At 54.2% G+C, this 21,093-nt stretch overlaps 3 protein-coding genes across 6 annotated transcripts; all 3 read left to right on the top strand.

Moving 5' to 3' along the window:
- The first annotated feature begins 317 nt into the window (after positions 1–317).
- Positions 318–1,529, top strand: ADRB3 (adrenoceptor beta 3). Its single transcript, XM_034070597.1, has one exon. It carries the CDS (start codon positions 318–320, stop codon positions 1,527–1,529), a length of 1,212 nt encoding a protein of 403 aa, XP_033926488.1.
- Positions 1,530–4,465: 2,936 nt separating this feature from the next.
- RAB11FIP1 (RAB11 family interacting protein 1) lies at positions 4,466–14,396 on the top strand. 4 transcript variants are annotated; one of them, XM_034070411.1, is made up of 6 exons: positions 4,466–4,901; positions 7,570–8,012; positions 8,358–9,171; positions 10,100–11,923; positions 12,670–12,775; positions 13,617–14,396. In XM_034070411.1, exons 1-6 carry the CDS (start codon positions 4,564–4,566, stop codon positions 13,830–13,832), a joined length of 3,741 nt encoding a protein of 1,246 aa, XP_033926302.1. In that variant the 5' UTR covers positions 4,466–4,563; the 3' UTR covers positions 13,833–14,396. The 4 variants fall into 4 exon arrangements, with proteins under 4 accessions (XP_033926302.1, XP_033926301.1, XP_033926304.1 ...); XM_034070410.1 differs by having other exon boundaries at positions 13,614–14,396; XM_034070412.1 differs by having other exon boundaries at positions 4,470–4,901; positions 11,771–11,923; positions 13,614–13,832.
- A 2,663-nt stretch (positions 14,397–17,059) lies between these two features.
- BRF2 (BRF2 general transcription factor IIIB subunit) lies at positions 17,060–20,624 on the top strand. Its single transcript, XM_034070475.1, has 4 exons — positions 17,060–17,216; positions 18,147–18,206; positions 18,757–19,078; positions 19,731–20,624. Exons 1-4 carry the CDS (start codon positions 17,060–17,062, stop codon positions 20,413–20,415), a joined length of 1,224 nt encoding a protein of 407 aa, XP_033926366.1. The 3' UTR covers positions 20,416–20,624.
- Positions 20,625–21,093: the final 469 nt, after the last annotated feature.

Below are 21,093 nucleotides of genomic sequence, written 5' to 3'. Positions count from 1 at the left end.
GAGGGGATGGAGTTCACGGGGAGGGGATGGAGCTGATGGTGATGGGATGGAGCTCACGGGGAGGGGATGGAGCTCACAGTGAGGGGCTGGAGCGCACGGAGCGGAGCGGGGCGGGCCGGGGCTGCCCGTGCTGGGCAGAGGCGGTGCCGCAGCCGCTCCTCTTCCATTGATCCCCGGAGCGGGGCCGCCCCGAGCCTTTAAAGGCTCCTCCTGCAGCAGCGCCCCGGAGGGGAGCCCGGCCCCGCCGCTCCGCCCCGAGGGCTGCTCCGGGGCTGCGCACGTCGGGGCACAGCGGCCGAGCCCCGGCTCCGGAGGAGATGAGCCCGGTGCCTGCGGGCAACGGCAGCGCCTGGGGGGCAGCGGTAGCACTGGGCAGCAGCGGTAACTGCAGCGGGGCCGGCAGCCTGAGCCGGCAGTGGGTGCTGGGGGCTGCCCTGGGCATCACCGTGCTCGTCACCGTGGCCGGGAACCTGCTGGTGATCGTGGCCATCGCCAAGACGCCGCGGCTGCAGACCATGACCAACGTGTTCGTCACGTCGTTGGCTTGCGCCGACCTCATCATGGGCTTGCTGGTGGTGCCGCCGGGGGCCACCATCCTGCTGAGTGGCCACTGGCGCTATGGCACGGTGCTGTGCGAGCTGTGGACCTCGCTGGACGTGCTGTGTGTCACGGCCAGCATCGAGACGCTGTGTGCCATCGCTGTGGATCGCTACCTCGCCATCACATCACCGCTGCAGTATGAGGCCCTGGTGACCAAGGGCAGGGCACGGGCTGTGGTGTGCCTGGTGTGGGGCATCTCTGCCTTCGTCTCCTTCCTGCCCATCATGAACCATTGGTGGAGGGACGGGGCGGACGAGCAGGCAGTGCGCTGCTATGATGACCCACGCTGCTGTGACTTTGTCACCAACATGACCTACGCCATCATCTCCTCCACCATCTCCTTCTATGTGCCCCTGCTCGTCATGATCTTTGTCTATGTGCGGGTCTTTGCCGTGGCTACGCACCACATCCAGCTCATCGGCAAGGACAAGGTGAGGTTCCTGCAGGGCCCCCCCAGCCCTGGCTCTAGGAGAAGCCGGCTCAGGCGTCCCTCCCGTCTGCTGGCCATCAAGGAGCACAAGGCGCTCAAGACCCTCGGCATCATCATGGGCACCTTCACGCTGTGCTGGCTGCCCTTCTTCGTGGCCAACATCATCAAGGTCTTCTACCGGGGGCTGGTGCCGGGTCAGCTCTTCCTCTTCCTCAACTGGCTGGGCTACATCAACTCAGCCTTCAACCCCATCATCTACTGCCGCAGCCCCGACTTCAGGAGTGCCTTCCGCAAGCTGCTCTGCTGCCCTCGCCGTGCCGACCGCCGGCTCCATGCTGTGTCCCGGGACCTGCAGCACTGCCCCTGTGCCTTCAGCCCCTCGGGGGGTCCCTTTGGGGACAGCAAAGTGGGAGCCCCCCGAGAGGATGGGAGCGGGATGGAGGAGACCAGCCTGTCCCAGGGTACCCAGACTGCGCTGTGTGCACAGCTTGAGGAGTAGGTACCTGCGGGCACTTGGGTTTATGGGGAGCAGCCCTTTGGGGTGCAGTGGAGGGGGTGTTGGTGGCAGGGATGTGGTCTGATGGGGAGATGGAGGGCAGGTCATGGGGTACATGGGAATCATTGCCTTAAAGCCCCAGCCCTTCCACTGGGTTGGAAAACTGGGGTCCTGCTCCTGCCTTGTCCTTTCCCAAGGCTGCCAGGATGGGGTCTGCTGGGTAAGGAAAACCCTGGTGGTGAATAAGGAAGCAAACGAGCTGAATGAATCCCAAAACCTGGCATTTCCCCCCCTCCTTTCTCCCACTTTTTGCTGTTAAAGAAGGAAAACATAGGGAATCCTTTTGCAACGAGGCAGCTGAGGCTGTCGTGGGTTGCTTTGCCCTCTGACAGAGTGACAATCTGGGAAGGGAACCTATTTCATCACCCTCCGTCAGCCCTGCGGATCAGAGACGGGCTTCCCATGGCCGCAGCCAGGGCAGAGGGCTGGTAGGGATGTGCCCCTGCACTCTCCCATGGATTTGGGAATCCATGTGAACTACAGGGAGGGTTCCCCCCTCCCATATGGGGTTTGAATTGTTCCGGTTCCTGTGGGTTTTAAGCCCCTCCGGATTCCCGAGGGCAGGAGAGGGTCCTGCCGGCACACACCAGCAGAGCTGCTGCTGGAAGAGGGGTTCCAAGGAGGGGTTCAAGGGGATGCTCCATAAGGGTCCAGGCTCCTCACACTCTGTGCTCTCCTGTTCAAGGTTTGCCGGCAGAGAGACACCAGCAGGTCCCTCCATCTGATCGGGAGCAGCCAAGAGCCGGACACAGCGTGAGTGCAGTGAGTGAATCCAGTGCAGTGCTTCCAGTGCAATGTGTGCATCCTGTGCAGTGCTTTCAGTACAGTGCATCCAGTGAAGTGCTTCCAGTGCGGTGCTTTCAGTGCAGTGAATCCAGAGCAGTGCTTCCTGTGCAGTGCTTCCAGTGAAGTGCTTCTAGTGCAGTGATTGCAGTGCAATGAGTGCATCCAGTGTAGTGCATCCAGTGCAGTGCTTCCTGTGCAGTGCTTCCAGTGAAGTGCTTCTAGTGCAGTGCTTTCAGTGCAGTGAATCCAGAGCAGTGCTTCCTGTACAGTGCTTCCAGTAAAGTGCTTCTAGTGCAGTGGTTCCAGTGCAGTGAGTGCATCCAGTGCAGTGCTTCCAGTGAAGTGCTTCTAGTGCAGTGCTTCTAGTGCAGTGATTGCAGTGCAGTGAGTGCATCCAGTGCAGTGCTTCCAGTGCAGAGCTTCCAGCGCAGTGAATGGCTTCCAGTGCAGTGATTCCAGAGCAGTGCTCCCAGTGCAATGCATCCACAGCAGTGCTTCCAGTGCAGCGTGTGCATCCAGTACAGCGCTTCCAGTGATGCACTTTGCCCTGTGGGTGATGCTCCATCACTTCCCCCCCTCTTCCTGCAGGGCCGGGTGCTGCAGAGGGACCGGAGGAGCAGCGCTGGGGGTGACGGCGCTGGAAGGACCCTCCAGTGAGCAGGGAGCAGAGGGATGCTCCGTCGGGAGCGCTCCCGGTCCCAGCAGGGACCATGGAGCCGGCTCCTCTGTGCTGTTGGTGCTGAAGACCTGGAGCCGGTTGGGAAACGGCTCCTGAGCTGCTCTCCAAGAGGCAGCGCAGCCTTGGGGATGTGCCTGTGCTCGCTGTGTGGATGGGGACCAGCTCCCACCCGGGGGGATTCCCGGCTGGAAGCAGGAGGTCGTGGATCTGCTCTGTGGAAGGATGAAGAATTCCCATCATCCCGGGCTCAGGAAGCCCATCAGGAAGGGGAGAAGAGCCTCCTGCCGGAGAGCAAGAGGAGCTCCGAGCAAGGGGAACTGGGCAAAGCCTGTGGATTATGCTCCTATCGCATCCCGTCCTGTTTCTGCCTCTCCATTGGGGACAGATATCCACGTTTCTGTGCTGCTCAGGGATGGGTGGATGAAGCGGAGGAGCCGCATCGGGCTCAGGCAGCATTGGAGGAGGGTGTTTTCCATCCCAAAGCCTGGATCTGGGTACAAGGAGCAGCAGGACAAGGGCTCTTACAGGGAGGTTGAGGGGGGTTTCATTGGAGCTGCCCCATTGCTGACATGGATCCCAGTTCCCATTAAAACAATGTCAGGGTTTGGGAAATGGCATTTTTCCTTTGGGATTGCTGCTGGAGAAGCCTCGGAGCACCTGGATGCACTGCCACACACAGCCCTGGGTGTGCATACCCATTCCCACACCTCTGTACACACACACAGACACCCTATACACGCACCTGTACCTGTGCATACGTCTGCACACACCTGTACAGGCACACCCCTCTGCAGACTCCTATGCATACACCTTTGCACACATATGCATGCCACACGTGTGTGCATTAATATACCTGTACATGCACGTACCTGTGCATACAGCTGTATAGCACATGCCTGTACATACACCTGTACATACACCTATATATGCACCTGTACAGCACACACCTGTAGTATACATATACCTGTACATACCTGGGCACACACCTGTAAAGCACATACGTGGACATCTGTACACACACCTATACTTGCACCAGTATAGTACATACCTTATCATACACCTGTACATGCACATACCTGTACACATACCTGTACATACACCCGTACACACCTGTACATGCACATACCTGTACACACATCTGGACATACATAGACCTGTATACATACCTGTACAAATACCTGTACATACATGTGTTTATACACCTGTACATGCGCATACCTGTAGTACATACATAGACCTATACACATACCTGTACACACCTACGCATACACCTATACATACACCTGTACATACACCTATGCACACCTGTACACACCTGTACACACCGGTAGCCCCCACGCCCAGGCCACACCCCTTCCCCTCAAGCCCCTCCCACCCCTCCCAGGCCCCTCCCCTTCCTCTCGCGAGAGGGGCGGTGCTCCCGAGCTGTGCGGTCCCGCACCCTCCCCTCTCCCACTCCCATCCCCATTCCCATCCCATTCCCATCCCGATCCCATTCCCATCCCCTCCGCCATGTCCGGCTCGGGCCTGGCTGCGGGCTGGGTGCCCACCCATGTGCAGGTGACGGTGCTGCGGGCCCGGGGGCTGCGGCCCAAGGCGGCGGCCGTCGGGGGCAGCGACGCGTACGCGGTGATGGCGCTGGGCAGGGACAAGTTCTCCACGTCGGTGGCCGAGCGGTGCCAGGGGCAGCCGGTATGGAGGGAGGAGGCCACGTTCGAGCTGCCCCCCCGGTCCGCAGCGCTGCGGCTCACGGTGCTGCACCGAGCCCTGGTCGGCATCGATAAGTTCCTGGGGCGAGCAGAGGTTGACCTGGCCGCGCTGAGGAGCGAGGGCGGCCGGAGGCACACACGGTGAGAACGGGGGGGAAAAAGGGATGGGATGGGGGGGGGGGTGTCCATGTGCTGTAGGGAATTGGGGAGGGGGTCTGAGCCAAAGGGCGATGGCGTGTTCAGTAGGGCATTGGGATAGGGATGGAGGGGGGGGATTCTGAGCCGCACAGAGGCGATGGAGAGGGACCACGGGGCCTCAGGTTCCCGTAGGGCGCTGGGATAGGGATGGAGGGGGATTCTGAGCCGCACAGAGGCGATGCCGACTTCAGCAGGCCACTGGGATAGGGATGGAGAGGGACTGGGGGGCCTCCGGCTCCCGTAGGGCACTGGGATAGAGATGGGGGACGGATTCTGAGCCGCACAGAGGCGATGGAGAGGGATTGGGGGGCCTCAGGCTCCCGTAGGGCACTGGGATAGGGATGGGAGGGTCTCTGAGCCCCATAGGAATCAGAGAGAAGGATGGAGGGGGCGGTCCCTGGGCAGCACGAGGGCTGGGGTCAGAGGTGGGGGGTACTCCAGTTCCCCATGGAATGTCCCTGTGCCCCATAGGGATGTGGGGCTCTGGTGGAGACCCCCCCCCCTGTGCCCCACAGGGTTGAAGGACCCACATAGCTCCAGGGTGCCACGTCTGAGGCACATGCACTTGGGGCTGTTTCAGGTTTGGGTTTTAAGCATCTATGTGTGAGCGCTGGGAGAGAACACTGGGAACAGCCGGAGTGACCGGGAACACCGGGAATGAGCCCAGGCTAGAGCCATGTGTGCCCCATAATAAACAGCAGAGCCTACGTGCATGTGGGAGCAGCCAATCCAGCCTTCCAGGGGCTGCCTTCATTGGTGTCAGCAGGACACCGGAGCAGGGAGACTTTTCCTTTACCAGCTCTGTGTCATACTTGTCCCTTTGAACACAAAAACACGGCCCTGGAATGCCAGGCGTGGTTCCAGGGAGGGTTTAACTGGGAGTCAGCAGCCTTGTAATGTGGCTTGAGGTGGCCCCTGAGTCACCTTCCTCTTCTCACTCACCTGAGAGCAGAGCCGGGTATCGGGGCTGGGGAAGCCTTCATTAGGACGTGGCTGTCATTAAGGATGTATCCAGCACGGATGTGTTTACACTGCGGAGCTCAGGGATGTGTTTCCTTGTGGCTGAGCCAGAGGAAAACTGAGGGCAAGGGAGGAAAACAGAGCCGTGGAACTCCTGATGCTCCCAGGTGTTCGTGTGCTGTTGGAAGCCTGTTTCTGGTGCCATTGCTTGGCTGCTGGGGTGATGTAAAGCCAGAAAGGGCTGGGGTTTAGGTCACCCTCCTGCAGTAAAGGATGAAGAATTCATATCTGATGGTTTGGAGGGGGATTTATCCCTGTATCCTTCCCTTTGAGCCCGTCCAATGAAGCAGACATAGCAGCAGTCGTGTTCTGCTTAGTGCTAACTAAGCTGTTGTTCACAGAGCTTGGTTGGGATGTGTTTGGAACAGGATCTGCTCTTCCCCCCCCCCCCCACCCCATGGCACAGAGCCTGCAGCATGGATTGTGGCACCGAAACCAGCAGGATGCTCCTAGAAATCACGGGGTTGAGAACAAAAGTGCCCAGTGCTGGCTTATATTAAAGGCAAAGCTTGTGCTGGGGACCTGACAAAGGCCAATATCTCCTTGTCAAGTCCTTTCCATGGTGCTGGTGTCTTGTAACACCAGGTGTGGACGTGGGGGTAACTGTAGTGTGGTGCTGGAGCATTCATTTCCCCCCGGTGTTCATCTGGAGTGCGGTTGTGCATCCATCTGCAGTTAACACTCATTAGGTTTGAATGTTCTCCCAAGCAAATTGCCCTTTCCTCTTCTCCTTCACTGCTCCCAATGCACCTCCAAAGGATGGCAGTGTAAATGGAAGACTCTTTGCTTCCTTTCATTGCCCTGTACCAGCTGGGAAGGAGTTTTCCCTATTGGGAATGCTGCGGCTCCATCGATAGGCAAGAAGTGATGTGAGCTGCTGATAACTTTCTTTGCCAGCCCGAATGTGGTTTGAAAGGCTTTGGGTGGTAACGGAGGACGTGTGATAGCAGCCTGCAAACGGTGGCTCTGCAGTTTAGGATGCCCTGAGTGCTCCGGGTGCATGGCACAAAGGGATAAGGTCCTGTAGGTAAGGAATGGCCTTCCTGGTGCGCTCCAGGCAGGAGCAGGAGGTGAGTGGAAGGCTCCAGACAGTGGGCAAGGCTTGGCTTGGCTCTGCTCTGTGTTGATTAGGGGTTTCGGAGCTTGAAGGGCATTCAGATAGCAACTGGAAAGGAGCTGGAATGAAAGGTATGAGGGCGTGGGGAGCTCTGGTACCAGTGTCAGGCTCTCGGAGGCTGCTTCTTCCCGCACCCACTTCAAAGGCCATTTGGGAAGTCAGACAAAGGGAAGGGCAGGAGAGAGAGGCTGGGAATTCCACAGTGTCTGCCTCTTGAACCCTTCTCTTTAACCCTTCAGACCCTTCTTTTTAACCCTGATCTGGGTTTTCAAGCAGTTTTTACTGATAACTTCATGCCAAGCATGTTTTCCTTAGTCACCACATGACTGTGACGTTGTGGGGGATTAAAGGCTTTCCCTCCCTGGCCCTTACATTGTAGGCTCGCTTGAGTTTTAAGCCACAGACACCCTCTGTTGTTGTGAATGAGCCGTGCCTCAGACCGGGGTTGTAAAGGGAATCTCCTTGTCCTTGCAGGTGGTACAAGCTTCGCTCCAAGCCAGGCAAGAAGGAGAAGGAGAGAGGGGAGATCGAAGTGGATATCCAGTTCATGAGGAGCAACATGACAGCCAGCATGTTCGATCTGTCCATGAAGGACAAGCCTCGCTCCCCCTTTGGCAAGCTCAAAGACAAGCTCAAGGGCAAGAGAAGCAGTGGCCTCTCTGATACGGCTTCATCCATCATTCCCAGCACATCTCACTCCCCTGTTGACAGTGAGGATGAGGCAGTGGAGAAGGAAAAGAAGAAATCCAAGTTTAAAGCCCTCTTTTCCAAGCCTGGCCTGCAGAAGACCTCCCTTTCCCAGTCCATGTCAGTGCTACCAACACAGCAGCCCCTCACCCAGAGGGTTCTGCTTCGACCCAGTGACTTCCAGGCACAATGGGAGGATGAGGAGTCAGAGACCTCCCCGGCCTCAGAAAGTGAGTACTGGTCCTTGCAGCACTGATGCAGCACAAAGCCTTTCCCCAAGGTTTCATTGCCCTTTCCACACTCTTTAGGGTACTAAAAAGTAAATCCTTATGGATTCACTAAATCCCTGTGGATTTAGTAATCCATATGGATTTACTATAAAGTAAATCCATAGAACATCACTTCTGGCCATGGTGGCAGGTTTGGATGCATGTAGGATGCTCACGCTCACAGCTAAGCTTGCTTTGGGCTAGTGTTTGACCTAGGAACTGCACAAGCAGTACCTGCACGAATGTCAGAGCAAGGAATGGTTCTTGCATCTTAAATTTCTCCCTCTTCCTGTTCTTTCCCCCCAGAGTCCTTTGGAAATGCCCTGGAAGAGAAGTCCTCTCCTTCTCCTCTGTTTAAGTCTCGTAAAACAGCGATTCTGGACAGCAGGCAAGTAGCCCAAGTAACCACGACCCACCCCAAGAAAGAAGGGCTCTCTTTGTTCAGTGGCCTTAAATCCAAGAGCGATCCCGTTTCCAAGTCCAGTCTGTGTATCAATGGCAGTCACGTTTATATGGAAGAGAGCAGCAGGAAGGACAACACTCCAGCCTCTTCCCCTTCCCCTCGCAACTTCAGGAGGAAGCAGCTCTTTGCTTCAGAAGAGAACCTGTCTTCCAGAGCTGTTAAAGGACCTGAAGAGATGGGAAGAACATCTCCGATGGGAAGTACATCTCCCAGTCATGCTTTCTCCGGGTCAGCATCCTTGGAGACCTTTAAGTCGATGACTTTGCCATCATACAAACTGCTGAGCAGTGAGGAATACCTGGAAACCGACGTTCCCCCGAGTGTCGAGGTTGGGAAAGAGAGCAGGAAACCAGAGCACAAGAAGTCTGCCTTGCTCTCTCTGGTCGCTGGGAAGAAAGAAGCAGGGAAGGGTTGGGATGCTGAGGGTATTCCTGACAGGAGCCTGCAGGATGAGGCAAACAGCATTCCCGAAGAGGAGAGTGAACAAGAGGCCAGATGTGTTGAGCCTCCTGCAGATGCAGGCAGAGGGGATGCTGCAGGAGCCGGTCACCACATGGAGGACATCCATACAAGCAAGCAGCCTCTCAACCCTTTTGAGGAAGAACGGGCACCTGAGAAAGCTGCTGCCCCATCCAAGACCAAAGCTGTGAAGCCCAGGTCAGTCCTTTCTGCTTCAGAGACCACAGCAATGGGTCGTGGGGCAGCAGCCTTTAGCTGGGCTCTGCTTCCTGCCCCACAGCAGTGCCTCTTGGCCTGGCATCCTGCAGGCAGCAGAAGCGTGGTGCTCTGCAGGGTCCCTGCAGGTTGGAAGGTGGCTTTGATAGCAAATAGTAACCCTGGAGTTCTTCCTTGGTATGCAAAGGAGATGGATACAGGGATGCTACTCATCAGTGATGCTGAAATAGCGGTGCTCTGAGTGCAGGCATCTTTGCAGGTACTGTAGGGCTGATATTCCTTGCTGGATCTCTTGCCAAACCTAACTTCTGTCTGAGCTGTGCCACTTGGAACGTACCCAGGGCCTGGAACACCAGTTCTAACATCCCTGCTTTTGGCTGTGGTCTTCCAAACTGTTAACCTTGGAGCCCTGCTGCTTCTGGCATTACTGACAGCAGCGTGAAGGATGTTGGTGTGGAGTGGTACCCAAGGCTTCTTCGGAGATTCTGCTCCTTTATCCTTCATATATATATATATATATAAACGGTATGTGTTGGTGTTTATATGTATATATAGATGTGTCCCCTACTAATAAGGCTGTGGTTTGTGCCTGTCTCCCCTTCTCTTCAGTGCTTCTCCTGTTTAAACACCTCGCATACAAAGCGCCTTACTAATAAACCAGCTTGGGGTGCAATAGGTAGTGCTTCAAACCCATGCAAACTCCACAGCAGAAGTGCTCTGCCATAAGGTGAGGGCTTTCTAAAGGCCTATTTAAGGATGTGAAGCCAAGATCAGCTTGGCTCCGAGGTCTCTCCCAAGTGTGGTTCATCTCCAGGGTCAGGAGTTGATGGAGCCTGGTGCTGAAGCTTGTCTGTTCCAGCCTCGTGTTGCATCCGCAAGTGACATGCGAGTGTTTTGTCCCTTTTTGCAGGGTGCCTTCAGAGGAGGAAACCAAAGCCACGCTTCCGACTCTTGCACCTCCTTCCCTGCCTGCTTTCCTCTCTGTCCACCCTAGCAGGAGTGCCAATAACCCTTTTGTTTCCATAAAGGGACCGAAAGGCCAAGTGCCAGACTCTGAGGGCATCACTGCTTCTCCTGCGTCTTTTACTGCTCCTCCTTCTGCTGCAGAGCTTCTGAATGGCAAGAACCCCTTTACTCCCGAGTGGGGCAGAGCATCCCCAGCCCTGGATGCTGAAGGCATCCGTTTCCCTTCATCCCATCATCTTCCAACCTCTGTTCCAACACCTCCTCCTAGGCAGGTCTCTGGTAGGGGTAATAACCCTTTTGCTTCTGAGTGGGCGCAGAGCTCTTGGGGTCAGGGTGCTGAGGGCTCTGGTGTGTGTCCTTCTCACCCACCTGCATCTTCTCTCCCTTCTGCTTGTCATTTCAATGGCAGTAATCCCTTCGTGTCCCAGCTTGGGTGGGAAGCAGATGCACCAAGTTCGGAAGCTGTCGCTTGTTCTTCCCCTCTGTGCCTTCGTTGCAATGAAGGCTGCTCCTCAGCACAGCACCCTGCTGAGCTGAAGCCCTCTGCTCTCCGTGCTGCAGGATGCTCTTCAGCTGAGGCTTTACCTGCTGCTGTCAAAGCTGGATCCAACCCTCTCAGCACTGTTAAGCCTGCTCTGGCTCCAGCAGAGCACTGCAGTCCTCCCCAGCTTCAAGCTCCCATCCCAAACAGGGAGACCACAGAGACTGGTGCTGAGCAGGCACCTTCCCCCATGAGGGAGCTGAAGGAGAAGCAGGAGACCTTGGGTGAGAAGAGATGGGAATTGCCCCAAATGACTCCACTTGATCAAACTGGTTCATTTCCTCAAGCAGGACCAACCAAACCATCCTCAGGAGCTTGTCCCCCATCCCCTCATGCTGGCAGAGAGGTGCTGGTCACACCAAAGCCAGCACCACGGCTGTCCTTAGGGCTGAAGGCTGCTCATGATGGGGATGTGCCTCCTTTGGGTGATGGTGCCAAATCTGTGCTGGGGCTCCCACTCCCTAATGATGAAGGCTCAGATGCCCATGGGTGCCTCCCCCGAAGTGGTTCATTAGAGCCTGTCACTCCCCCAGGGACACCCAGGGCTGAAAGCAGGAATAGGCATTTATATAATGAAGCTGACCATGATGTATTTGACTCTCTTGCTAATCTCAAGTGTGTTATTCCGGTTCCTGGAGACCGTGGCTTGAAACTGGCCAGTCTCCCAGTTATCCCAGAGGGAGGCTCCGATGAGGAGCTGCTGGGTGACTCTCAGGAGGACCTGGGTCTTGCTGCAGGGGGTAAAAACGTTTCAGAGAGAGGAAAGCAGTGCCTGTATTTAATGTCTCTGCATGAGGAATGGATAGAGCACTCTGATAGTGATGCTGATGCTTGTGAGCCGAGCACCGCAGCCATGCTGCCTGCACGGGTGGCTGTGCATAGTGCTTCGGGCTTAGGGGGGACATCTCATTCCAGGGAGGATAACGCTCCATTGGAGAAACAGGAGCTGAAGATCAGTGCGGGTGCTGCGGGGGGTGACTTCTCTGAGCCTTCTCTTTCCTCTTCCTCCCTGTCCGGTGCTTCCCAGCCTTCCTCTTCCTCTCATTCCCTTCTCTCTGACATCCCAAATCCTAGAGCAGAGTCTCCGATAAAGCCACCAGCCGAGGGCTCCGCAGCTAAAGCAGGAATGTGTGGCAAGAAGAAGCTTCTTCAGGCCTGGGTTTCCCCCTCTGAGCCATCCCCTTACCAAACCCAGCAGGGTGGTGAAACCGGGTCTCCTAAGCACAGGTGAGACAACGTGGGGAATACCCCAAAGGTGCTGATCTGAGCCTTGCTTTTCCTTCCTGTGGGCACAGCTCAGCAGGAATTGGCTGCTCTTTGCAGGGATGTGGCATTAACTTCCTCCCACCATGGATTTGGGTCCTGTGTAGCATCATTTCTGGCACCACATCAATCCGTATGGATGCGCAGAGCACTCGAGGGGATCTCTCATTCATCACAGTGCCATCTCATAGGAAAACCATTAGGGAAATGTGGTGGCAGCTTCAGAAATAGGGTCGTGTCATCCAGCTGGGGAAATAGCATGGAATGGATCCGTTTTTCAGGAATGGGAAGGCTGATAAACTGGGATGCTTTGTTACCTGGCCAAACTGGGCTCCTGATGCTCGAATCACAGCGAGTGATGCATTGCTTCTCATTAGGGAAGCTGGGCTCAAATGATAGCTCAGGGTGACTGCCACTGTGTAGACCAGGCTGGCTTTGCTTTTGTGCCTTACCCCTCAGGTGTATGTCCTTGTTACTGCTTCTCTGTCTCCAATGCATCAAGCCAATAACAATAGGAAAGAATGGAGGATACCTAACAAAAAGCCTCCAGCTTGGACACAAATGCCTTGTCTTCCCAAAGCTGGATCTCTTATCCCTTTGGACATAAAGAAAAGGGTGGAATTTCTTCCCAGTTTCTTGCTGTGTTTTTAGGCTGAAGATGTGTGTTCAGTTTGCTGCCCCTGTAACAGAAACCTCTCTTGCCATTGCAGACTCCATCCTGTGAAGCCAATGAATGCCACAGCAAACAAGTTCCAAAGTAAAGCCCTGAATGTCATCAGCACTATGAATGAGAAGCTGCTGGAGAGCAATGTGAAGGTAATGAGGGGAAAAGGGGCAGAGGAAACCCCATGGGCACCGTTATTGTCTCTAAGGGATTTTGGGAGTATGTGTATGGGGGGGAATGAGAAGCTAGCACCCAAATCCGTGCAGTGCCTCCTTCTGGTGTGAATGGGAAGGGAGCAAATACCTGTTCCATGATTCCAGCTGATGCTTTGCTATGCTCAGTGGATGGAAACCCTGTCATTGGGATGGCAGGGTGGGAAGCAGGAGGGCTAAAGGAGAAGCTGTGCTGTGTTTTCCCAATGGTGACTGCAATAGGAGGGAAGTGCCAAAGGCCTCAGTTTGGCTTTCCAGGTCTTTGGCATGTTTTAAACACCAGGTCTATGAACGATGGCATTTGATGGTGTGTGGCTGTGGCTTCTCTTCATCTCACTGAGCTGGCCAGAGCCAGCATGGCATTATTCCAATGGGAATTGCACCGGAGCTGAGTTGCAGACCTGTAACAGCAAAGGTTTGATGCTGAAACCAATGGCCTGGTTGCTGTCTGTAACAGCTCACTCTGAGGCTGCTTAAGCTCCATACCCCGTGTCCCTGTGCTGTGAGCAGCACACACCGAGGCAGTTGCTCCTTTTTCCTCCATATACTTCCAAAGACCAATGTTCCATATGGCTTTTCCTACATTAACAACCCCAAAGGTGCTTTGTAGCAGGAAGGCATTGTCAGTGCCTTGGCGCAGCGTGCCTCCGAGCATCCTATTCTTGATCCTACAGTGCTCATGCTCCAGAACATCATTTGGATGGAACTTTGGGCTCCGTGCTGCTGTTTTGCACTGCCCATATGCCTGCATTGACCCTTCCTTTCTCCTCTCTCTCAGCAATACCACCCTTCAGATCCTGCCTATGCTTATGCCCAGCTAACACACGATGAGCTGATCCAGCTCGTCCTGAAGCAGAAGGATGCGATCACCAGGAAGGATCTCCAGGTGCGTGAGCTCGAAGACTACATCGACAACTTGCTCGTCAGGGTCATGGAAGAAACCCCCAACATCCTTCGTGTGGCAACATCCGGAACCAAAAAGGCTGGAAAGATGTGAAAGCTCCTGGGATACGGGCTGAACAAAGGGCTGGATTCCCACCCGTGTTGTTGCATGGACAAGGAGCTGATGTGGTGGAACAAGTGGTACTGGTTGTGCTGCCACAGAAAATGACCTCTTTCCTCTTTCTGCCTTAAGCAACCCTCGGTTTGATTTGTAGTCCATCAGGTATCTGCAGCCCAGCAGTGGAGTCACTTTATCCTATTTATTATTTGCTTGCTTTCCATTATTTGGGAAGGTTTGTTCAGGCATCTCATCCGAAGTGAAGGAGTTGGAGGGGCTTTGCCTGCCAGCAAGGCACTGATGGTCCTTTGGGAAGGGTTGGGTTTTAATGGTTTCATTTGGTAGCAGCTTTCATAGATGAATTCCTCTTCTTTCTGCATCTTAACTTGTAGTGCAACCTAAAACCTTGTAGAGCGTGAAGATTGGATTGATTTAAACCAAGTTATCCCTACACTGACCAAGTCCAAAGATGTTGTGCTGTGTTGGAAAAGTAATCAATGCAAGTTAAAGCTTAGATTGGAAAGGAAGAAGCATCTCATCGAGTACATGTTGCTTCAGAGCAGCTCTCTTGGTCCAGGAAGCAGTGGGATATGGTACATTTGTCTACCATAGGAATGAACTTGGGCCAAAGGTGGGGTTTCAATCAGGAACTGTTCTCTGATAGGCTTCAATTCCTTCAAATGAGGGAGGCAGATGGGTGATGTGCTTTAGTCTTGAATGGGTGCAGATCTCCTGGCACAGCTGCAGGGGAGGACTGTGGTGACTCCTTTAGGCCATTGCAGTTAACTTGAACACCTTGGGTGCTGAAGCTGGGGCTTGGAGCAACCTTAGGGTGTTCCTCATAGAGCCAAGAGAGGAACCACATCCCCATCCCTGCAATGGGAGCAGTCGCAGAGCCACTGTTTGGTCTGATTGAGTTTCTTTGTGCCTTGCTGCTCGGAATGGGCTGGATCTTAGGTGGCTGAGAGGGTGTTTTGTGAGGCAATTGATGCCCTTCAGTCTGCTTCCTAGACACAGGTTTGCTCTCCTCCCCATCTCCCCACCAGCAATGCAGCCTAACGCTATGGAGCGGCACCACTGCAAACCCAAATGTAGCCTCTTGTTTTGGTGAGCTTTTACCAATCTGATGCCTTTTGCACCCCTGTGGTTTCTTAGAGGGTGAGAGTCCAGCAAAGGCTTAGAGGGAAGATGAAGTACCCAAAGGGGGGGGGTAGCAGGGACCAACTCCTGCCTTTGGGAGCTGGAAAGGGTCTGTTGGGATATTCCTGGCTTGGAAGAGGCAAGCTTCTAACTCAGTTTTTCTACAGCAAAGCACTTTATTAGGGCCTGGGCCAGCTGCATCAACCATCAGCGTGTTAGCTGCTGTCCTAAACTACTGGAGACTCCTCAAATACTGTATTTTTGTAGTGAAAATAGTTAATATATTCACCTCGAGGCTTGCCCCTTCACTGGGGATATCCAATCCCCTTTTTATTCCTATCAACTCCACCCAAAGCCTGGAGCTTTTCCTCCTGGGATGCTGGAGTTGGACCAAGCCTTTAAGCATTAAGAGCCTTCTGAAGACATTGGGATACTTGTTTCTTGTTGAGCAGATGTCTTCAGCCATGGGTTCTTTGTGCTGTACATTCCGTGGATGAAGGGGCTGAAACACAGAAGGTTTTAGTGCTGGGTTTAGTTTGGAGTGGGACCGGATGCCTTACTTATTGCTGCTGCTTCTCGTGCCTTGAAGTAATGAGGAAGATGAAGGATTGGTGCATCTTGGGGAAGCACCAGTTGCCTGGACCTCTAGGTCTTGTCTTTTAGACTGTATTCCACAGCTGTCTGATGGTGTAGAGCCAGGAAAACCAATTGTGCCTTTACCCAGTGACTGACGGCTTCAGGAGCCCGGGATGGAGTTATCCATGGTCATAACTGGACACTGGGAAGCAGGGCTGGCCTCTTGCTGCCCTCCTGGCTGGGTCCTGCTGCCAGCACCATGGGGTTTGTGTGATGCTTTTGGAGTGTAGCTTGTGTGAAGGAACAACCACCCTGGGTTGTTCCCTCTGGTCCTTTGACTCCCACAACCACAACAGCATCGCACACACCTCATCCCTCAGTCCTGTGCTGGCAATACCAGTCAAAGCCTTGCTTTGGCATCAGGGGACCGGTGTTTGATATCCAGCAAGGTGCTTCACCTTGACTTTAAGGGCCTTAAGAATCAAATGCATTGTTTTATGATTGAAGTATCTGAATCTGGGTGTTTTTCCTGTTTATACTGTCTGCTTTTAGCCTGGGGACCTGTTTGGTTTTAAATGCCTTTTGGTTTCATGGAACACTAAAATAAAGGTACCTGAAATCACGGGGTGTTGTTTGTGTCTGAAAGGGCAGCTTCTAAAGGACCTTATCCCCTCCTTGTGACTGACTCTGCTGCCTCAAACTCCTCATCCTCAAGGTATTTTTGGGTTAGTTCCATCCCTGCAAGGTAAACAGCTCACAGGGTGGGTAAACCTGATGGACGAGCTCATCCACATCACCAGAACAGAGAGTGGCAGTGAAGCAGGAAGAGTAAAACACATGGGAAAGGTTCTTGACCACTTCCATCACCCCAGTCCCAGTGCTGGTGCCCTAATTGTAATAACCCTCAATGGCAGCAGCAGAGGATGGAGAGAGGCAATTGGCTTCCTCCTGGCTTGGAGCTGTTTAGCTGCAAACCCCTGCATTGGGAGCCTGTGCTATTATAAGACTGAATATGTTAATAATAGTAAATACATTGAATATTAATAATACTATTATTAATAAAAATATTAATTACTATTGTAATGCGAATCATTGAATCATAGAATAGTTAGAATTGGAAAGGACCTCAAGATCATCTAGTTCCAACCCCCCTGTATGTAATAAGCAATATTAATAAGTACTATATAGTACTATAATATTAATAAGTACTATTATTAAATAACTATTCAAAATATAATAGAATTATAATGATTATAATGGTTATAATGGAATTATGATGATGGCAGTTGGATGGGGGGGACCCAACCCCCCCTGCACACTGGGATGCTGCTCTAAGGCTGGTGATGCTCCCCCCCGCCCAGCCGCAGTGGTACCACCGGGGCGGAACTGTTGTTACCCGGAACGCATGGTTCAGGGAGCGGGATGGAGGGGGGAGCGGTTAGGGGTCGGACCGCTGTCGGCGCTGCTATTGGCTGCGGGCGGTGCGCCGGCCGCGCGGTCCGGCGGGGATGGCGGCGGAGCGGGGCCCGTGCCCCGGGTGCGGGTCGGGGCCGCTGGTGCAGGACGCGCACTACGCGCAGGCGCAGATCGTGTGCTCCGCGTGCGGCTGCGTCCTGGCCGAGGGGCTGCTGACCGGCACCTACGGCGAGGAGCGGCACCAGAGGGGTGCGGGGGGGGGGACACAAAACACACCCGCTGCTGTCCGGTCCTGTCCGAGCCCTTCCCTTCTTTTCCCTCCCTTTTCCCTTCTTTTCCCTTCCTTTCCCTTCCTTTCCCTTCCTTTTCCCTTCTTTTCCCTTCCTTTTCCCTTCTTTTCCCTTCCTTTCCCCTCCTTTTCCCTTCTTTTCCCTTTCTTTCCCTTCATTTCCCTTCCTTTCCCTTCTTTTCCCTTTCTTTCCCTTCCTTTTCCCTTCCTTTTCCCTTCCTTTCCCTTTCTTTCCCTTCATTTCCCTTCCTTTCCCTTCCTTTCCCTTCTTTTCCCTCCCTTTTCCCTTCTTTTCCCTTCTTTTCCCTTCTTTTCCCTTCCTTTCCCCTCCTTTTCCCTTCTTTTCCCTTCCTTTTCCCTTCCTTTCCCTTTCTTTCCCTTCATTTTCCTTCCTTTTCCTTCCTTTCCCTTCTTTTCCCTTCATTTCCTTCCCTTCCTTCCCTTCATTTTCCTTCTTTCCCTTCTTTCTCTTCTATCCATTCTTTTCCCTTCCTTCCCCTTCTCTCCCTTCTTTTTCTTTCCTTCCTTTCTTACCCTTCTTTTCTTCATTCCCCTTCGTTTCCCTCCTTTCCCTGCTTTATTTCCCATTCTTCCCTTCTTTCCCTTCCTTCTCCTCCCTTCCCCTTGCTCCCTCCCTAAGCACAGACCCACCCCGGTTTCCCATGGCAGCACCTCCCTGCCAGGCTCTATCCAGCACAATGGAGAGGCCCCAGTGCCTTTTGCTGGTTCCATATGGATAGAAGCAGTGGCCCAAAGGGGATCCTGCCCCTCTCCCTTACCCACCCTGTGCTGCTTCAGCAGCCTCCATTCTGAGCACTGGGATCCAGCACCATGCTCCGGATGATGCTGGATGCAAGGTCCCTGTTTTCCTAACCCTGCCTGTTTTCCAGAGGTGGCGTATTCCCAGAGCACTGGGCAGAAGGAGCAGCTGAGCCGCTGCCTGCAGCGAGGTAGGGGCAGCTCCTTCACAACTGCTCTGGTTTCATGTGTTCCTATAGCTGCTGATGTGGTTTAATGTGTTCCTATTGCTGCTGCTCTGGTTTCATGTGTTCCTATTGCTGCTGATCTGGTTTAATGTGTTCCTGTTGCTGCTGCTCTGGTTTAATGTGTTCCTATTGCTGCTGATCTCGTTTAATGTGTTCCTATAGCTGCTGCTCTGGTTTAATGTGTTCCTATTGCTGCTGATCTGGTTTAATGTGTTCCTATTGCTGCTGCTCTGGTTTAATGTGTTCCTATTGCTGCTGATCTGGTTTAATGTGTTCCTATTGCTGCTGATCTGGTTTAACATGGTCCTACTGCTCTCTAAATGGTAAAGCCTTCAGAGCTGGCATTGGAGCCCACAGGAGACCGTTCAGCATCCTTCACCTGCACTAAGGGGGATGCTCCACACTGGCTGCAGGAGCTGTGCTGCTTGTGCCTTCTGGGGCTGGCTGCATGCTATTGATAAGCGGTGTACCCAAAGCTGCTGGAGCTGATCCTTATGGGCTCTGTCTTTGGCAGGCATCAGACGGGTGCAGGATCTCTGTAAGGTCCTGCAGCTCCCGGCACTGTTTGAGGAGACAGCAGTGTCCTACGTGCAGAGAGCTCTGCAGCATCCCTCCTTCCATCTGCTCAGCCTGGAGAAGAAGGAGCTCCTGGGGGGCTGCTGTGTCTTCGTCGCCTGTCGCCAGCACAACTGGCCCCTGACCATGGGCACCATCTGCTCGCTGCTCTATGCGAAGCAGGAGCTCTTTGCCAGTATCTTCCTGAGCCTGCAGAAGGAGCTGGAGCTCTCTGTGCCCACCCTGAGCCTGGCAGATCTGGTCAAGAGCCACCTGAACAGGTAACGGGGCCTCTTTCAGCCACTCTGGGGTCCTGGCTGTGATGCTGGGGGGTGGAAAAGCTGCCCAGGACAGAGTCCACAAACAGAGGGAGACCTGCACTGTTACACAGGTGGATCAGTGTCATTGAGTCAGGGGGTGGTTGGGGTTGGAAGGGAACTTAAAGCTCATCCATAAGGCCATTGCTCCAAGCCCCTGTGTCCAACCTGGCCTTGAGCACTGCCAGGGATGGGGCAGCCACAGCTTCTCTGGGCACCCTGTGCCAGCGCCTCAGCACCCTCACAGAGAAGAGCTTCTGCCTAAGAGCTCATCTCCTTTCCAACCCAAACCATTCTATCTATGAATTCTTCAGGATCAAGCCCATTTGCCAGCACTGAGTCCAGCCTGCTCTGTCTGGCTTGGGTCCTGAGGCACAACAGCTGCTTCAATGCAGAGCTAAACCCCAGCTCTGATTACAGCCACAGCATTGAGGAAAGCACTCTCTTTAGTAGGTTATGAGTGATGCTCTGGTACAAAGTTACTGCTGTGTTACTGTCTTCCTGCCCCTTTCTCCCCACTTTGGAGAGGGCAACACTGCACTTGGCTGGGTGACACAAGCAGAAACAACCTGGTGCAGCTCCCCCATGTACTGATGCTAACCATAAGCTCTTTCAGCTTTCAGCTCTTGCAGCCCTCAGCCAACATCCCTGCCCAGTTTGTGGAGGACAAGGAGAAGGTGGTGTCCAGAACACTGCAGATCGTGGAGCTGGCCAGTGAGACGTGGCTGGTGACAGGCAGACACCCCGTGCCCATCATCACAGCTGCAGCATTCCTGGCTTGGCAGTCACTGCATCCCCCTGCCCGCCTCTCCTGCACCCTCGCCCGCTTCTGCAGGCTGGCAGGGGTTGATCTGCCACCACCAGCACACCTGAGGCTGAAGGAGCTGCTTGAGATCCTCCTCAGAATGGCCTCGCAGCTCGTTTGGCTCAGGATGTTTAAGCTGGACAAGAAAACCGTGGTCAAGCACATTGGGGACCTGCTGCAGCACCGCCTGCTCCTGCTCAAGAAGGCTTTCCGCCTGCAGGATGATGAGGAGCAACCCATGGCCACGGGTGAGGGCTCTGCTCCAGCAGCACAGGATGGGGGCTCTGCCTTGGAAAGGCAGCAGTGTGAGGACAGCCCAAGGCCCTTGCTGCCTCCCTGCCTCCTCAATCCAAGGAAGAGGCTGAGGACGGCAGCCCCGAGTGCTTCCGACTCTGCCATCACTGGTGATGAGCCTATCTCTGACAGTGAGATCGAGCAGTACCTGCGGGGCCCAGAGGAGGTGCAGGCCTTCAGGAAGGCCAAGCTTTGGATGTGAAGGGGGTTGTCTCCAGCAGGATGGTGCTGCTGGAGGCGCGGGGACCACCGGAGAGTGGGTGCTGCAAGGACAGTTACCCAAGGGAGTGGGTTGGGATGAAGTGAGTGATGTTTTACTCTGTGTTCTGGACCAAAATGGGGTTTCTTATGGAGGGTCTGCTTTGGGTTGTTATATTTCTGTTAGAAATCAGTAAAAAGCAGGTGCCTGGACTGGTTTCTGGATTCCTTCTCACTGGTACAAGGTGTTCTGGCTCATCCCAGTCCTGTGGGGCAGCAGAATGTGGTGAACCCATGGACCTGGACGTGGGTGATGCCCAGAGGAACAGCTCAGCTTCACAGGTTCACACTGCTGCTGGTTTTCCATAGAGCTCCTCCAGCTTTCCTGGGGCCATCTCAGCTTCTTGTGAGAAGGCTTGGATGGGTTTGTGAGGATCAAGGAGAGCTTAGATGAGGGATGACCCAGGCACAGCTTTGGGTGCAGTGCTGCCCTCCCCATGCCTGGCAGCCTGTTGTCCCTGTGAAGAACACCAGTACATCTTGGCAGATGGGCAAATCTTTAATATATTAACCAGAACGTATGTGCTGGAAACATTCTATCCATAGAAAAAGGCAAACCAGACCCCTTTAAAGTCATCTCTTTGGCATACTCTTCCCCTCCCTCCCTCCCTCCCCCAGGTAT

The sequence above is a fragment of the Melopsittacus undulatus genome, chromosome 18, assembly GCF_012275295.1.
Source record: "Melopsittacus undulatus isolate bMelUnd1 chromosome 18, bMelUnd1.mat.Z, whole genome shotgun sequence".
In the NCBI taxonomy this organism is placed as follows: Eukaryota; Metazoa; Chordata; class Aves; order Psittaciformes; family Psittaculidae; genus Melopsittacus; species Melopsittacus undulatus.
The sequence above is the reverse complement of the archived record's forward strand: the minus strand, read 5'-3'. Positions and strand labels throughout refer to the sequence as shown.

What these genes read in the sequence shown, in the direction of transcription:
- ADRB3 (XM_034070597.1), top strand. Translation starts at nt 318, where the DNA reads ATGAGCCCGGTGCCTGCGGGCAACGGCAGCGCCTGGGGGGCAGCGGTA.
- RAB11FIP1 (XM_034070410.1), top strand. Translation starts at nt 4,564, where the DNA reads ATGTCCGGCTCGGGCCTGGCTGCGGGCTGGGTGCCCACCCATGTGCAG. An exon ending in GGCGGCCGGAGGCACACACG is followed by an intron (nt 4,902 to 7,569) that starts GTGAGAACGGGG and finishes TTGTCCTTGCAG; the next exon opens with GTGGTACAAGCTTCGCTCCA. An exon ending in ACCAAAGCTGTGAAGCCCAG is followed by an intron (nt 9,172 to 10,099) that starts GTCAGTCCTTTC and finishes CCCTTTTTGCAG; the next exon opens with GGTGCCTTCAGAGGAGGAAA.
- BRF2 (XM_034070475.1), top strand. Translation starts at nt 17,060, where the DNA reads ATGGCGGCGGAGCGGGGCCCGTGCCCCGGGTGCGGGTCGGGGCCGCTG. An exon ending in CGAGGAGCGGCACCAGAGGG is followed by an intron (nt 17,217 to 18,146) that starts GTGCGGGGGGGG and finishes CCTGTTTTCCAG; the next exon opens with AGGTGGCGTATTCCCAGAGC. An exon ending in GAGCCGCTGCCTGCAGCGAG is followed by an intron (nt 18,207 to 18,756) that starts GTAGGGGCAGCT and finishes TGTCTTTGGCAG; the next exon opens with GCATCAGACGGGTGCAGGAT.